Below are 14,914 nucleotides of genomic sequence, written 5' to 3' on the forward strand. Positions count from 1 at the left end.
AAGTATCTTAGTCAACCAGTAGTGTACTATCTAGCAAGTGGATGAAAATCCCATGTTTTTTCTTCACGGGTTTTTTTTTCTTCCCTCAGTTTCTTGGTCACCCTGGCGGTCGGGCAACGGCAGGTGGAGGCGGATCAACCAATTATCCATACGTGGTCATCAATAACGGCCCACCTAACCTCGGAATTTCTCGCGAGTGGGAATGGAACAGGGATACTGGTGGTCGACCGAGCTATTGTTGTGGCCTCAGTATCCAGGCTACAAACGCCCGAGCTTGCACTTTGCAGCCGAACAAGACTCCGCAAAACCTTCAACTTTTGCTGGACCTTGAAACTTCTTCCAGCAAGTCCATCTCCCTTACCTCTCCACTCCCATCTCTCGTCGTTCTGCGATATCTGGAAAGATGTTCAAGAGGTCAGTATCTAATGCTTCAATTGCATTATGTTCTGTCGAAAAGTCAATTGCGTTCAATTGAGCTTTCCGGAAACCCGGGCTAACCTGAACGTCTGTCCACATCAACAGCGGCCTTTCTCCCATCGCGAGGGCAGCTCGCCCGGCCTCGCGCCTCGCTGCGCGCCCCAGCTTAAGACTCCCCAAATACTCTCTCGGTGCCAGGTTCGCCAGCACACAGGGTGTCGGTGATGGAAAGATTCACCAGGTGAGAACTCACTGCCTCGGGATTCGGCCTTGGAGCTAGCTTCATCGTGTGAGGACAACAACAGCTAACATTTCATAGGTCATTGGTGCCGTCGTGGATGGTGAGCATTATCCGATCATCAACTGTCGACAGCGACGAATTCAATCTGAATAGCGCTTGCGATGTCGACGTCGAAAATGATAGAGCATTTGCTAACCGAAGCAACGCAGTGAAATTCGACACTGCCAAGCTCCCCCCGATTCTTAACGCCCTTGAGACCACCAACAACAACCAGAAGCTCGTCCTTGAGGTTTCGGTAAGCGACCATTACCTCACGACGAACAATTGACAGCCGTATTCAACAACAGAGATTGTGATTCTGACGAGAGAAAACTTTTTTTAGCAACATCTGGGCGAGAATGTCGTCCGCTGCATTGCCATGGACGGTAAGCGATGATTGAAATCCACTGCACAGGCCATTCTCGATGAAAATTTTGTTGACACATACTAACGCCGACTAGGTACTGAGGGTCTCACTCGTGGCGCCAAGGCCAAGGACACAGGTGCTCCCATCACCATTCCCGTCGGCTCTGGAACCCTTGGTCGTATCATGAACGTCACTGGTGACCCCATTGACGAGCGTGGTCCCATCAAGACCGACAAGTACCTTCCCATTCACGCTGAGGCTCCCGAGTTCGTCGAGCAGTCGACCACTGCCGAGATTCTGGTTACCGGTATCAAGGTCGTCGATCTGCTTGCCCCCTACGCTCGTGGTGGAAAGATTGGTCTGTTCGGTGGTGCCGGTGTCGGCAAGACCGTCTTCATCCAGGAGCTTATCAACAACATCGCCAAGGCCCACGGTGGTTACTCCGTCTTCACTGGTGTCGGTGAGAGGACCCGTGAGGGTAACGATTTGTACCACGAAATGCAGGAGACCTCCGTCATTCAGCTTGATGGCGAGTCCAAGGTGTCGCTGGTCTTCGGTCAGATGAACGAGCCCCCGGGAGCCCGTGCCCGTGTCGCCCTTACCGGGTAAGTGTTGTTTAGACTCTTCTCGATAACGTTTCCTAAAGGATATCCCGTATCCTGTTTTCATTCACTAACTCGATTTACAATCACTAGTCTTACTGTTGCTGAGCAATTCAGGAACGAGGGCCAGGATGTGCTCCTGTTCATTGACAACATTTTCCGGTAAATATCTCATCTTGTAAACCCTTGAAAAGTAGCATTCAACTGACAGTCTATATAGATTTACTCAGGCCGGTTCCGAGGTCTCGGCTCTGCTGGGTCGTATCCCCTCTGCCGTCGGTTACCAGCCCACCCTCGCCGTCGACATGGGTGGTATGCAAGAGCGTATTACCACCACCCAGAAGGGTTCTATTACCTCCGTCCAGGCCGTCTACGTCCCTGCTGACGATTTGACCGACCCTGCCCCCGCCACCACCTTTGCCCACTTGGACGCCACCACTGTGTTGTCCCGTGGTATTTCCGAGCTGGGTATCTACCCGGCTGTCGACCCTCTCGACTCCAAGTCGCGTATGCTTGACCCCCGTATCGTCGGTCAGGAGCACTACGAGGTCGCCACCCGCGTCCAGCAAATCCTCCAGGAGTACAAGTCGCTCCAGGACATCATCGCCATTCTGGGTATGGACGAGTTGTCTGAGGCCGACAAGCTCACTGTCGAGCGTGCCCGTAAGATCCAGCGTTTCCTGAGCCAGCCTTTCACTGTCGCCCAGGTCTTCACTGGTATCGAGGGCAAGCTTGTCGACCTTAAGGACACCATTGCCTCGTTCAAGGCTATCCTGGCTGGTGAGGGTGACTCCCTTCCCGAGGGTGCTTTCTACATGGTTGGTGACCTTGCGTCGGCACGTGAGAAGGGTGAGAAGATTCTGGCTGAGCTCGAGAAGGACGCGTAAGCCAGGAAGAGAAGATGTTGAAACGGACCACCCTGTGATATTAAAAGTCATTTCGCCGGTTGGGGGAGTCTAGAGATGGAGGCTCTGTGTATAGAGACGGAGACACCGATGTTTCTCGGCGCTGTTTCTTAGCTCAATTAAGTTTCCTTTGTGAGCTGTGTACCAAGAATCCAAGTAATTACTCGACTTGTTCCCACACCCTGCGAGTCTTCAATAGTATTGCATAATCCGGTTCATTGGATATTTGTATTTACAATAAGCGAAATTCACATTTGCTTTTTTCGAAGCGAGTCCAATAAAGTTTGACTTGAGTCCTCAATTTGATGCCCTTGTCATTCCCCTTAGCTGCTATGCCGCCCTTGCATTGCAAGCTCGTGGGAGAGCGAAGCATGTCAAACCGACCTGACTAGACTCGTATCATGATGATTTTACACCTGCCTACATTTCATTTGTTTCTTTATTTCATTATGTATCCCCTGGCCAGCTATCCCTCAATGATTCGCCTGTCCATAGTTACAATATGTATATTGTAGACTTGATTTCTTGCGTAGGGTCCACGTAGCCACCGTTGCAACTGGGCTGTATTTTCCTTCGGTTGGATGCTTGTTTGGTTTGCGTTCAGTAAAACTCTATCTTCTCATGACCTACTAAATATTCCCACCCCTTCCATTATTTCAAGACCTAGTCTATCAACCAGTCTTCCACCTCAACCCCCATACTCCGTCCCAATGGTCTTATGACATCCCAACCCACGTTCACCCTCCACCTACCACTACGGTCGGTAGGATCTCCGCCGCCGCCTACTCGCACGAGAAGACGCAAGCTCGATAAAGTGGCGACAGCCATGGCTACGTCGCCGGCCAGGGTAGCCCCGCTGATAGCACGGCCGGTTTCCCTGTCCCAGTCGGCCTCCCATTCTTTACGCAGGGCTATGTAGATGGACAGCATGCGCTCAAACACAAAAGCATGGGCCCCGAGCAGCCGCCGGGCGATTTTGCGGTGCTTGTTGGGCCTTCCGCCGGTCCCGCCAGAGAGTCCACCACGCCGTCGGCGGCGGCCATGATAGTGGGTGGAGAAGAGCACCAGGTCGTGCTTTGTGGCGTTGTGTGAGGCCATGTAGGCCGCTACCAGTAGGAGGCGAGCGGTGGTCGGGAGTAGTGCGGAGAGCTCGGTCGTCTGCTGAGGGTCTGTAGCTGCCGTGCTCCTGATTGCAGAGGGCGCTTGAGCGGTGATGATACCCGGCGCAAGGAGGCGCTCGTCTTGCAGATATGTCCGGGCTGCGACGAGCAGGCGGGTAAGTTCACGAGGCCCATGGGTTCCTGCTAGTATCGGAGCTGTAAAACGTGGCCAGAGGGTAATGCATGCTTGCCGCAGTGCGGGCAGGGTTCGGGCCGCGGCTTTGCCTAGGGAGTCGTATACGGGACCAACAAATCGAGACCATAAGTCGAGTGCTGCGTCTGTAGCCAGCCCGGGTATGGGAGGTGGGGAACTTGCTGATATTATCTCGATGAACTCGTTCCGGGAGTAATTTGGGAAGTGTACATGTGGTATGGCAGAGGTTCGGAATGTTCCTGCCGGAGGGCAAGTCATTATGAAAACGATAGTTAGGTTCGGTATCTTTGAGTACGAGTTTCCATGTGTTAGTCCGATTCGGTATTTCCGCGTGTAGACAGATGCGGCCAGTGGGAATGCTCACTATCTCGGAAAGACGAGCCAAGGCGGGTAGAAGCGTCGGGGGCGAATCACGCTGGCGGTCAATGGCGTCGAATACCAGGACGAACCTCCAAGAAGCGGGCCTCTCAGTCTCCCGTGCATAGCTTGTGATCATCCTGGCAAGCTCAACCGAAAACTGCGAGAGATTCTCGCAGCGTCGAGCAACATCTTCGCGGTGCAAAGACTCGGCAACTTTGTTGATGGTTGTTTCGAGGAGGTGACGACCTGTGATACACTCTACAGAATTGACAACGGCGTAGCTCAATTCAGCTCCGTCCTCGACCATGCGCTCCAGGAGAGCTTCAGTGACTACACTCTTGCCTGTAGATTGAGCGCCATGAACAACGACATTGCGACAAGGGGCGGCATTGGGCTGCGGTTGTTCGATGGGCACATGTCAGCGGGATCCATGAGAAAGTATGCACTGCTATGTGGTGTGTGTGTTCCATCATGGTGTACTGCGTACATATAATAAAGTAGCTAGTGCTCTGATCTGAGCGTCTCTGCATTGAAACGATTGCGACAGAGCCGTGAAAACGAGCTCGTCTGGGAGGTTGAAGAGAGAGGTTGCCATACGATCGAACAGAGAAGGTGAGAGAAATTTAATCCAATGTTTGAGCAGAGAAGTAGAAAAGGCCTTACGCGCTTCAGTTAAGCTAAATTATTCATGTGATGCATGGTCAATTGACTTTATGTGTACGACACATGAAAAGCAATCAATAACAGACGAATTCATATTCATCAACGTCAGAGTTCATCCCAATGCTCAGACAGACGCGACGCGATCCAATGGACGAACGAGCTAGGGTTGTTTTGTTGCCGGAGGGGGGTACAGGGTATGTGGGACGGACCAACATCATGCCTAATACGCCGCATGTTGGGTCTGGTGGGGAATTAAAATGAATACGGAGGAAAGAGGCACTGCGACGGGGGGTGATGGATGACGCGCGCACTGCGATTGGAGAATCTATTCTAGGCCTAGCCCGTCCCATGCGTATTGCTCCTCGATGAGACAGACACTTATCTAGGTAGGATCCCTCAATGTAAATCTCAACTTTGTAGATAGACCTGTCATCATACCGAGGCCTAGGAAATGCTGGATAGGTACCTACCTAGGTAACCCAACCATAAATCAATAATTGTTGTTATGTCAATCGCCTCACAAAGTCTACGATCAACTCTCAACGGGACTTTTTATCCCTCTGCCATGCATCCCCTCCCGATTCCATAGTCATCTATTTTCCTTCCATTGTCTGCAACCTTTCTCCACACACCATACACGCCTATACAAGCGAGGGACCATACATACATATCTTATATACCTACCTTACCTACCTTACCTAACCTACATATGAGGTATCTGGACTAAGCCTTGCCTTGGCACCTCACATCTATATTTATTCGCCATGGATTCAAGGGGCTCAGCAGACACGTCGCTCCCAGAAAGGCCTTTTCATTCGAAACGCCCGCACAGAAAGTCGCGAGGTGGCTGTCGGAACTGCAAGGCCAGGAAGATCAAGTGTTCCGAAGACAGGCCACAATGCAGGACGTGCGTCCTGCGCATGGAGGAATGCGTTTATGCGCTCCCCGCTGCCAAAAAGACGGCTCGGTCAGTAGTTGCGGCTGCGACTTCGGCTTCATCCAAATCGAGCTCGCCGCCGTCGTCTGCGTCTTCACCGTCGTCGCCGAGCGAAGTAGCGAATACCCCACAACCAAATGAGGACTTTGCAGTGCTGCCCGTCTCGCCCCAGCTAGCACCACGGCCCGCTGACTCCGACTATCTCGACATGAAGCTTCTCTGGTTTTATACCGCCAAAGGATGCGAATCCTTCAACTCTGATCTGAGCGAGTACGGTGCAAGCAAGCAGTCCATGCTAAATCAGACATTGCGCTTCACTATTCCCAGGATTGCTCTGGAGCACCGCTTCCTCATGGACTGCATGCTAGGCCTCTCAGCCCTTCAAATGTCCTCCATGGAGAACGAAAAGATACCATTGTCGAGGATCATGTTGTATAACTCCTCGGCAATGAAGGGCTATCGGGAAGCTATCGAGGCGGCCAAGCCGAGGACGTTTAACGCTTTATTAACATGCTCTCTCTTTATGTGCGCCCTGTCATCTGAGAACTTTCGTCAACCAAATCCACCTCCTCTCTTTATACTAGATTGGATCGTGGTCTGGAAGGGCATCTCTCTGATTTACGGTATGATAGTACAACATACTGGCAGTCCCTTAAAAGGCAACTCCGAACCTTCCGGACTGGCGCCGCTTTTTAGCAGACCCCCTGTCAACGGCGAAGAGGCGGCTCGCTACATCCCTGGGAATCTCCTGTTCATGGTTTCCTCGCTTAAAGAGGGCGATGAGGAGTTCCCATACGTCCAGGCCTACTACAGCACTCTCAAAGTCCTTGGAGCTTTGTACATGGACCTCGAGCATACGTACGGTCCCATCCTCACCTTGAGGGTTATAACATTCTTTACCTTTGTGCCGCCGTCATTCGTCGAGGCTGCGCGCGAGAGACGGCCGCGCGCCCTCGTTATAATTGCCCACTGGCTTGCATTCTCAAAACTGGCAACACATATATGGTGGATGCGTGGCCTGGCCGACCACGAGGTCTACAACATTAGCAATGTGGTGGGTGACGAATACCACCAGCTTATGCAGGTGCCTCTTGCCGCCGTCGATATCGAGGATTATGTTGAGCTGGCCAGGTTGTTATCCAATAATTATACCTTTGAGCCTGTCAGGCGCAGGCTGGCAGACCTGCCACCTGATAAACTTCCGGCCTTGTTTACGGATGACGAAGATGGCAATTACCTTCCTGTCACGAACCCGGCGGTATGAGGACGCAGTGTTTCCCGAAATCCGCTACGAACAGTGCCGGTCCATTTTCTAGACAGAATGTCTTTGCTGTAGCGCGGCCTATTTCACTTTCCAAGTCTGCATGTATGATATGTAATTCGAGACCAGCTCTAGTTCTTACTTTGAATATTTGTAGGGCCCAGCTGTGACCATTATGTGGTTCTTCAGAGATACATATCGACTCTCTGTCCTATCCTGTTCCACCCGTCTTTGACCGGAGTTACTTAGTATTATGTTGAGTATGGAGTATACAGTAAACAAATTCAGGAGGCACTTGGTATTCCACTGGACAGTTGATTACCTTTCCCCACCAAAAAAAAAAAAAAAAAAGAATTAAAAAAAAAAAATTAACAAGTGAATTTTCAAATGGCTTCGGCCAAGTTTGGTTATACATTTCTTTATCATAGTGGTGTCGAAGCTCATCTTAGAACCTATACTTGGCCTCCTTTTTCTTCTCAGCCCCGCCACTACCACCTCCTCTCCGCTCCTCATCTCTCTTTTGTCGCTTGCGGCTTTCTTGAGCAATCATCTCGCTAAGATCATCATCATACTGCCACTTCGCACCCGGTCCCTCCTCCCTCCGGCCCTCCTCAAACTTCCTCCGCAGCTCATCCTTGCTGATTCCGTCCTGACCAACCAGCACATCTGGGTCCAGCGCGACATCCACATCGCCAGGCTTCTTGCGCTTCCGCCCACTGTCATCGTCCTGTCCAAGTACAGGCCCTTTGTTTTGGTTTTTTGACAAGTCATATACCCTGTCGCTGCCAAAGAAGCCCGTTGCTTGAGCTTGCCGCTCAGGGATAACTGTGTACGCAGATCTTGGCCCTGCCGTAGATTCCTCTGTTTCGTATCCACGCCGTTGCTTGCGCAAGTCGAACTCTCCACCCATGCTGCTCTCAACACCGCTGGCGCCAATTTCTGTTACAGAAGTGGTGTAGCCGCCAGGCGTCTCGAGGCCGCTCGGTGTCTGCAGTCCGCCCGGTAAATCGCCATCCTCCTCTTCCTCCTCTTCCTCATCCTCCTCTTCCTCCTCGTCTTCGGACTCTTCCGCAGGAGGCTGTAGCTCACCCCATAAAGTCTTCTCGACGGGCTCCCCAGCTTGTGCAGGGCCAGTCGTTTGCTGTGCACCTGGGGCACCGGCCGGGTTGCCAGCCAAGATTCCAAATATGTCACCACCGTAGATTGGCCTGTTGTACTCATCCAGGGGCGGCTTGCCCCATTGGCCTGGAGCAAAGCCCCACGCGGCGCCATTTGGTAGTGGTGCGTTCAAACCGGGAATCTTTAGGGTAGGGTAGGAAGGCGGCGGCCCCATGCGCTGCTGCTGGAGGAGCCAAGGGGGTGGAAAACCTGGCTGCATTCCCAGTGCCTCCTTAAGAGCGTCACTGAGCTCACCAGGCTTAAAGTACCTGTAATCTGCTTCAAATTCCTTGCCCTCGTGGTACACATCACCGAAACGGGTAAGTGGCGGTTTCTCCTGGAAACGGAAGAAGGCGTCGTATAGCTTTTGATAGTCGATATCAAGCTTGCCCATCTTTGGCGCAACCCGTTCTCTCTGTTTCTGTTTGAGTGTCTGCTCTGCCTGTTTCTCCAGAACAGCATCACGCATCTCCGTGATACCAGTCTCTGCGATAAAGTTTGGCAGTCTGAATGGCGGTTTCTCGATACCGCGCTTGCTCGAGAGGTACTCTCGTTTGAGCGACCAATGACCAGGCACAGGGACGATGTTGCGCTGAGCCTTGATTTGTACAAGCAGTCGCGGGTCCGATGATGATACATCATGCCACTCCACGACCTCTGGGTTCCTGACGAGCGCCTTCAGCTCCGCGATAGAGAGCTTTCCAAGCTTTTTGCGCTTCCTCTTGGACAGCTTGGTTTCACCACTGGCCTCCTCGTCCTCGGATCCATAGTTGTCGTCGTCGCCGTAAAAGACCTCCTCTTTGTTCCTGTTTTTCGAGTCGCGCGGCACACCATCCTCGTCCAGTGGTACCGTAAACTTGCTGATAATGTCGCGATACAGGGCAAAGTTGGGATCGTCCTCATCAAACTCCGGAAGCTCATCAATCGCAATCTTATCCTCTGCAAGCCCGTCTTTCTTGACTTCGGGGCCTTCAGTGTTTGATACGGGGGCTTCCTTGTCGTCGCTATCGACGGGATTGGTCTTTTCTGATGTTGGCTCCGGAGTTTGTGAAACAGACTGCGATACAGTCAGTCGACCTGGAACAACGAAACAGGATAAGGCAGAGAGCCAGCTTACAATTGTCTTCGCTTTCTTCTCCTCCTTCTTCTTTGCCCTCCTCATCTGGTTCTTGGTCATCTTTTGTGTCGCCATCTTTGCGTGATTTGGCGAAGCGCGGCAGCCTTAAAAGGCCGAGGCGTCGGGATGGTGGAACGTCCGGGTTTCGATAATCTGTCTTGCGCCTTATGGGCAAGTTTTACTATTCGAGTAAGCAAAAATTTGTAATGCTGAAGCCCGACTGCTGTGGAGATGGGCTTTGCTCCGGAGATGATGTGTGGTATTGGATGGAATTAGTTTCCGCAACGAACGTACGTCAAAGTCGCGTTACGAAATTCTACCTGTCTCGTCTCGTCGGCGACAGAGCTGCAGGGATAAAATGCGCGCGCAAGGCTCCTCCTACCTGGGGATCCTCATCTGTGCGGCGATAAGATCAGCACAAGCTTATCAGGAGCATGGGTGAGGTAAGTCTGGCTCTATCATAGGTCAGATCCCCCGATAGTGGACCTACCATGTCCCACTTTCCCGCAGCTTGGAGACACAATCAGTTGTTGAGACAGCGCAAACCGGAATCCCTTTTTCTTCTTTTAACCAAATATCTTGGCCAAGGTAGATGCCATAATTGTGTACGCTAGTTTCGACACTATTTGCGCCAACAGCTTTGCTGTCTTGTCAACCAGGCGAGGCCACATCTACCCAAGTCCGGACTTTCTCATTGCGACGTGCGCAAAGTGTTGCATTGACCGAGAGAGGCATCATCTCATCTTCTCTTGGATCTACCGCCTTCCTGAATCGGAACCACACAGCACCGGGTAGTCACGAACGCGGACTTTGAATAAGACGCCGAATCAAGCAAACGTGATCAAGCCTGGAATTACCCGACACGAAACAGGAAGTCAAATCCGTCCCAGTGCCGAGCCTCCGCGCCGAGCCTACCCCGACAGTCAGTTCGGCCCGCGCCGATGGAGAAATTCCCTGACCTCGACGTCGGCATCACCAATCACAATGCCAACAAGTTGAATGGTCACGCCAATGGCATTGCCAACGGTGGTTCTCACTCCCAGCCTGTTGGAGTGAGATGGACTCCGGCATCCTCGACATATAGCGGCTCAGGCCGCAGTGGGGGGCATAGCAGACAAAAGAGCATCAGCGAGGCGATCCGCACAATAAGATCGAGGCATGGTAGCGTCAGCCAGAATGCGCACGAGATTGCCGATGCCCTCAAGGCCCCCTTATCACCCAGACTCATTGTGCGTGTCAGCCAGTCTCGGACAAAACCCAGCTCACTCGTTCGACCCAAGTGAAGGAAGACCTTGGTACTGACTTAGCGTGGCAGGTCCTTTGCATAATATGGTACGGGTCTTCTGCTCTGACCAACACCTCTTCCAAGTCGATATTGAATGCTTTCGCCATGCCCGCCACCTTAACTTTGATTCAGTTCGCTTTTGTCTGTGGCTACTGCCTCTTGCTGTCATGGCTGGCTTCCATCTCCCCGGGCCTGCGCACCGCAGTGCCGGCCCTTAAGCACGGCATCCGGTACCCTTCGCGCGACGTCATACAAACCACCATGCCGCTGGCAGCCTTCCAGATCTTTGGTCACTTACTCAGCTCAACCGCCACATCCAAGATCCCCGTGTCATTAGTGCACACCATCAAGGGGCTTTCCCCGCTCTTTACGGTGCTCGCATATCGCATAGTCTTCAACATTCGCTACCCTGCCGCAACATATTTGTCCCTGGTGCCCCTGACGCTTGGTGTAATGCTCGCCTGCTCGGGCAAGCACAAATTTGGTGGCGAGATTCTGGGCATCGTCTACGCCCTCGTTGCTACGCTTATTTTTGTGACGCAAAATATCTTCTCGAAGCGCCTGTTCAACGAAGCAGCACGTGCCGAAGCAGAAGGCATGGGGCACAAGTCCCGCAAACTCGACAAGCTGAACTTGCTCTGCTATTCTTCCGGCATGGCGTTCATCCTGACTGTACCCATCTGGTTCTGGTCCGAGGGAATTGGCATTATCGGAGATTTCTTACGCGATGGCTCAGTCGACTTGACCACGGCCCCGGGCACCTTTGATCACGGCAGACTTTTCATAGAGTTTGTCTTTAATGGCACGTTCCATTTTGGGCAAAACATCATGGCCTTTGTTCTTTTGTCCATGGTGTCCCCTGTGACGTACTCAGTTGCCAGTCTGATCAAAAGGGTGTTCGTCATCGTCATTGCCCTAGTGTGGTTCCGCAGCCCAACGACCAAGATCCAGGCTGTCGGAATTGCCCTCACCTTCGTTGGTCTTTATCTCTACGACAGGACAAAGGAGGGCAACCGGGCGGACAAGAGGGCAACGTACCTGGGTGACAAGGGCGCGAAGGATTCCCTTCTCCCACTCTCCACTAAATCCAATGGTGTCAACGGCGGGCTGGTTTTCGAAAGCCCGGCATCTGCCGGACCCGATGGGTTCGACGGTGGCATAAACGCCCCGCGGCCATATGTCAATGGCTACGCGCTGCCCGTAAGGACAGAAGGCGATAACAAGAAATCAGATGATCAAACGCCCGGTAGGGGTGGCAGGCAGAGGGGGGCCAGCACCACCTCTTGGTTGCCACCGGGGACCCGGCAAGAAGACACCTGGCGTGTAGGGGATAGAAGTAGCGGGGGCCCTGTTCGATAAAGTCTCTTGTTATAACGTTTGAATTCCAGTTCTGCAGGTTCGGCATTTTGTTGTACTTTTTACCCCGCTAATGTATGTCTACATAGGCGGTGCATAGGATGAACATACCAGCTGTGTAAAATAATAGAATCACCGTTTGATGTGTGTGGCTTTGGACTGCATTGGGGCATCTTGCTTTTGTAGTGATTAGGACTTTCTGATTGAGCGCAGACCAAAAGCTTTGGGAAGAGATCGGCCCTCAGCTTCAAGACACTCCAACGGCGCGATTCGCAAGCATTCGCCGTATCCCTTGTTCGATGACTTCACAGGGTTCTCGACCACTTTAGGTTTTGAAAAGAAAATCTGCGATATGGTCGTATCTCGAAGCTAGGTACTTGTTGTAATAGACGGGGCTTCCGGTCCGTTGTCATCGTAACAGCGGTCTATCCTGCCCCCATCTCCCGTCAACTGTGTGCTGACATGACACGTTCCCCTTGCCTGATATCAATGAAAATGACATATTTCCTTATCGTAGGTGAAAAAACGCCTCCATATGATTGGCAGTGCCCTTGAGTACCGTTGGTAAAGATGAAAATCAAAAACAAGGAGTATCAGAGCTTCAGTCGGATATATCTTCTACCATGAAAGCAGGATTAACCCCAATCTCTGATGTGTGTTCCGGCTGAAGAGGGCCCTCGGCGGCCATGCCTAGATGGCATCATCCTCCTCGACGTGCCTAGTCAAGATGCCAAATGTTAGCTTGAGTAGCTTTATTTTATTTTTTATTTTTTTAAAAAAAAAATCTTTGCAGCAGCAGCATCGCAACTATTCAAAACTTACTCCGCCTTGACACGATCAACCTTGGCATCGTTTTCCGCTTTGTCCTCGGTCTTGGTCTTCTTGGAAGGAGAGGCGTCGAAGTCATCCTCCTCATCGTCATCCGCGTCCAACACCTTCTTAGCCGGCTTGCGACCTCGCTTCGAAGTCGACTTAGCAGCGGAGCCTGTGGCAGAGGCGGCGGTCTTCTTGCCCTTTGGAGTTGAGGGCGTAGCTGCGCCAGGGCCGTTGGGGTCCTTCTTCTTGAGCTTTTGCAGATGTTGCCTGTTGGGATTGGAGGTTAGCAAAAAGCCGAGGCCAAAACAACGAAATATAGTAAAGAGCAATATGGTACGTTGCAGCTGAAACGGTAAAGGTGTATCCAGCTTCATGGCATCTCTGGACGATATTCTTCATTTGTTCGGGAGTTGGAGCCAACTCGGCCAAGACCGCAATAAGCAGGTCGCGGTCGGACTTGTCATCCCACCTGTGGGTGATACGACTACCAGACATCTTGAATGGTATTTTTGGTACAACAAACAAGGAATGATTGATGATGCTAACGATGCTGATAGTTATGACGGATTTGCCGGTTGTGAGTGAGGTTGAGGATTGATAATGATAACAAGGATGAGGTGGGAGTTGAGGGGAAGGTGACTGAGTGTGAGTGAGTGAGGCGGGAAGAAATAAAAACAGAAACCGGGAGCAAGAGAACCCCCAAAATAAATTAAAATAGCGGTAAACAGGCATGGGCTAGGCAGGCATACAATGCAGCTTTGGGAGTGTAGCTGTAACCACTCTCCTGAACTTTCTCCATGATGGACTCCCACTGATCCGCAGACGGTGGTGCTACATCCATGACGGCCTGAAGAAGGACAGATCGGGCTCGATCATCCCAAATAGTCCTACCCGCAGAATTGGTGGCCATTGCGAATGCTTGTTTGGTTTGACGAATGAAGTCAAGGTAGTGGATGATGGGTTGTGTTGGTGTAGATTTTGAGATAATGAGGTGAAGTGAAAGTGAAATGGAAATTGTGCGGCAGAGGATAAAAACAAAAAAAACAAAAAAGTACGCGCGCGATAGGGAGAGGATTAGAAAGACAGGCAGGCCTCTTACTCGAAACCTCTCCAGGTGAACTGATACTGAGCTTCATGCATGCCGGCAAGCACAGCCTTCCAATTTTCAGTGGAAACCAAATCTTGCTTGAGCAGCACGGCAACAAGGTCCTCGTGCAGACCGGGGGCACTCCAGTTTTGTGGCATGTTGATCGTAACAAGGTTTGGAGATGATAAAATAGGGCAGTTGTATTAAAGTCGCTGAGGTGAGGCCGTGAGGATTCGTGTGCTGGTGTGCAATAGATATCGAAAAGTTGAAGCAAAGGAAAGAAAAGGAAATCGCAAATTGAAAGGGAGTTTGTTTTCATACCGCACAGCGTCCCAAGTCATCTCGATGCCTTTTGCCTTAAGATGGGTGATAACAGCCGATTGCTGCTCCGGCCCGAACGTCGGAGCAGTAGCACGCCAAATGGCTTCAAAAAGGTCCCCCTTGATATCCTCGAATCTGGGCATCTTGTAGAAATGAATGCTTTTTTTTGTAAAGTAGAAATCGCAGTTGATATTTGATGGTTGGTGGCTCGGGCCGGGGTAGGTTGATGAAGTAAAGTGAGAGGATTGTTAAGTGGAAAAAAAAATAGTAAGCAGCAGAAAAAGCTTCTTATGACAAGAGGAAACAAAAGAAATCACATATACATACCTAATACCGTTCCAGGCAACATCGTAGCCAGCGGAATTCATCCTCTCCACGATAGCATCCTTTTGCTCCTGAGTGATGCCATCGGTGCCCAGGATTGCAACAATCGTGCCGCACAACATGGCGACAGCGCCATCGTCCCATTTCATAGGCATTGTTGAAAAGGTATGGTTGTTTTGCTGATGATCTGGTCGAGAGGCCGAATAACGTCCAAAAGGGAGAGTTGGTCGGAAGGAGGAAACTATTGAGAAATGTTAAAGTGCCGCCGAGGTGATTTGGTGGTGGTGGGAGCGTGAAAGAAATTCGATCCCATCAATTTCTTTGGAATTTGATACTACCCTCAG

At 51.4% G+C, this 14,914-nt stretch overlaps 6 protein-coding genes across 6 annotated transcripts; 3 read left to right on the plus strand and 3 right to left on the minus strand.

The window, feature by feature from the left end:
- Window positions 1-10: 10 nt before the first annotated feature.
- Window positions 11-3,104, plus strand: MGG_03185 (ATP synthase subunit beta). Its single transcript, XM_003716756.1, has 8 exons — window positions 11-414; window positions 523-658; window positions 737-758; window positions 868-953; window positions 1,041-1,083; window positions 1,159-1,669; window positions 1,760-1,828; window positions 1,887-3,104. Exons 1-8 carry the CDS (start codon window positions 404-406, stop codon window positions 2,551-2,553), a joined length of 1,545 nt encoding a protein of 514 aa, XP_003716804.1. The 5' UTR covers window positions 11-403; the 3' UTR covers window positions 2,554-3,104.
- MGG_03184 (uncharacterized protein) lies at window positions 2,988-5,019 on the minus strand. Its single transcript, XM_003716757.1, has 3 exons — window positions 4,733-5,019; window positions 4,250-4,639; window positions 2,988-4,170 (listed from the first exon to the last, which is right to left on the minus strand). Exons 1-3 carry the CDS (start codon window positions 4,838-4,840, stop codon window positions 3,235-3,237), a joined length of 1,434 nt encoding a protein of 477 aa, XP_003716805.1. The 5' UTR covers window positions 4,841-5,019; the 3' UTR covers window positions 2,988-3,234.
- A 270-nt stretch (window positions 5,020-5,289) lies between these two features.
- Window positions 5,290-7,460, plus strand: MGG_03183 (uncharacterized protein). The gene has a single exon (XM_003716758.1). It carries the CDS (start codon window positions 5,673-5,675, stop codon window positions 7,107-7,109), a length of 1,437 nt encoding a protein of 478 aa, XP_003716806.1. The 5' UTR covers window positions 5,290-5,672; the 3' UTR covers window positions 7,110-7,460.
- On the minus strand, window positions 7,433-9,767 carry MGG_03182 (splicing factor 3B subunit 2). Its single transcript, XM_003716759.1, has 2 exons — window positions 9,382-9,767; window positions 7,433-9,321 (listed from the first exon to the last, which is right to left on the minus strand). Exons 1-2 carry the CDS (start codon window positions 9,454-9,456, stop codon window positions 7,552-7,554), a joined length of 1,845 nt encoding a protein of 614 aa, XP_003716807.1. The 5' UTR covers window positions 9,457-9,767; the 3' UTR covers window positions 7,433-7,551.
- Window positions 9,768-9,933: 166 nt separating this feature from the next.
- On the plus strand, window positions 9,934-12,343 carry MGG_03181 (ER to Golgi transporter). The gene is made up of 2 exons (XM_003716760.1): window positions 9,934-10,610; window positions 10,697-12,343. The coding sequence occupies exons 1-2, from the start codon at window positions 10,323-10,325 to the stop codon at window positions 12,023-12,025; spliced, it is 1,617 nt and encodes a 538-aa protein (XP_003716808.1). The 5' UTR covers window positions 9,934-10,322; the 3' UTR covers window positions 12,026-12,343.
- Window positions 12,344-12,712: 369 nt separating this feature from the next.
- MGG_17134 (uncharacterized protein) lies at window positions 12,713-14,763 on the minus strand (the record flags this gene model as incomplete). The annotated part of the gene is made up of 5 exons (XM_003716761.1): window positions 14,574-14,763; window positions 14,247-14,405; window positions 13,938-14,066; window positions 12,845-13,105; window positions 12,713-12,740 (listed from the first exon to the last, which is right to left on the minus strand). The coding sequence occupies exons 1-5, from the start codon at window positions 14,723-14,725 to the stop codon at window positions 12,713-12,715; spliced, it is 729 nt and encodes a 242-aa protein (XP_003716809.1). The 5' UTR covers window positions 14,726-14,763.
- Between the last annotated feature and the right edge of the window lie 151 nt (window positions 14,764-14,914).

Source organism: Pyricularia oryzae, chromosome 4, assembly GCF_000002495.2.
Source record: "Pyricularia oryzae 70-15 chromosome 4, whole genome shotgun sequence".
Lineage (NCBI taxonomy): Eukaryota > Fungi > Ascomycota > Sordariomycetes > Magnaporthales > Pyriculariaceae > Pyricularia > Pyricularia oryzae.

Excerpts from the sequence above, each read along its gene's own strand:
- MGG_03185 (XM_003716756.1), top strand. Across the intron at positions 759-867 it reads CATTGGTGCCGTCGTGGATG|TGAAATTCGACACTGCCAAG; the intron begins GTGAGCATTATC and ends GAAGCAACGCAG. Across the intron at positions 1,829-1,886 it reads TTCATTGACAACATTTTCCG|ATTTACTCAGGCCGGTTCCG; the intron begins GTAAATATCTCA and ends CAGTCTATATAG.
- MGG_03181 (XM_003716760.1), top strand. The coding sequence starts at position 10,323 with ATGGAGAAATTCCCTGACCTCGACGTCGGCATCACCAATCACAATGCC. Across the intron at positions 10,611-10,696 it reads CCTTATCACCCAGACTCATT|GTCCTTTGCATAATATGGTA; the intron begins GTGCGTGTCAGC and ends TTAGCGTGGCAG.
- MGG_03182 (XM_003716759.1), bottom strand. The coding sequence starts at position 9,456 with ATGGCGACACAAAAGATGACCAAGAACCAGATGAGGAGGGCAAAGAAG. Across the intron at positions 9,322-9,381 it reads AGAAGAAAGCGAAGACAATT|TCTGTTTCACAAACTCCGGA; the intron begins GTAAGCTGGCTC and ends ACTGTATCGCAG.
- MGG_03183 (XM_003716758.1), top strand. The coding sequence starts at position 5,673 with ATGGATTCAAGGGGCTCAGCAGACACGTCGCTCCCAGAAAGGCCTTTT.
- MGG_03184 (XM_003716757.1), bottom strand. The coding sequence starts at position 4,840 with ATGGCAACCTCTCTCTTCAACCTCCCAGACGAGCTCGTTTTCACGGCT. Across the intron at positions 4,640-4,732 it reads CACTAGCTACTTTATTATAT|CCCAATGCCGCCCCTTGTCG; the intron begins GTACGCAGTACA and ends GAACAACCGCAG. Across the intron at positions 4,171-4,249 it reads TGGCTCGTCTTTCCGAGATA|ATACCGAACCTAACTATCGT; the intron begins GTGAGCATTCCC and ends TCGTACTCAAAG.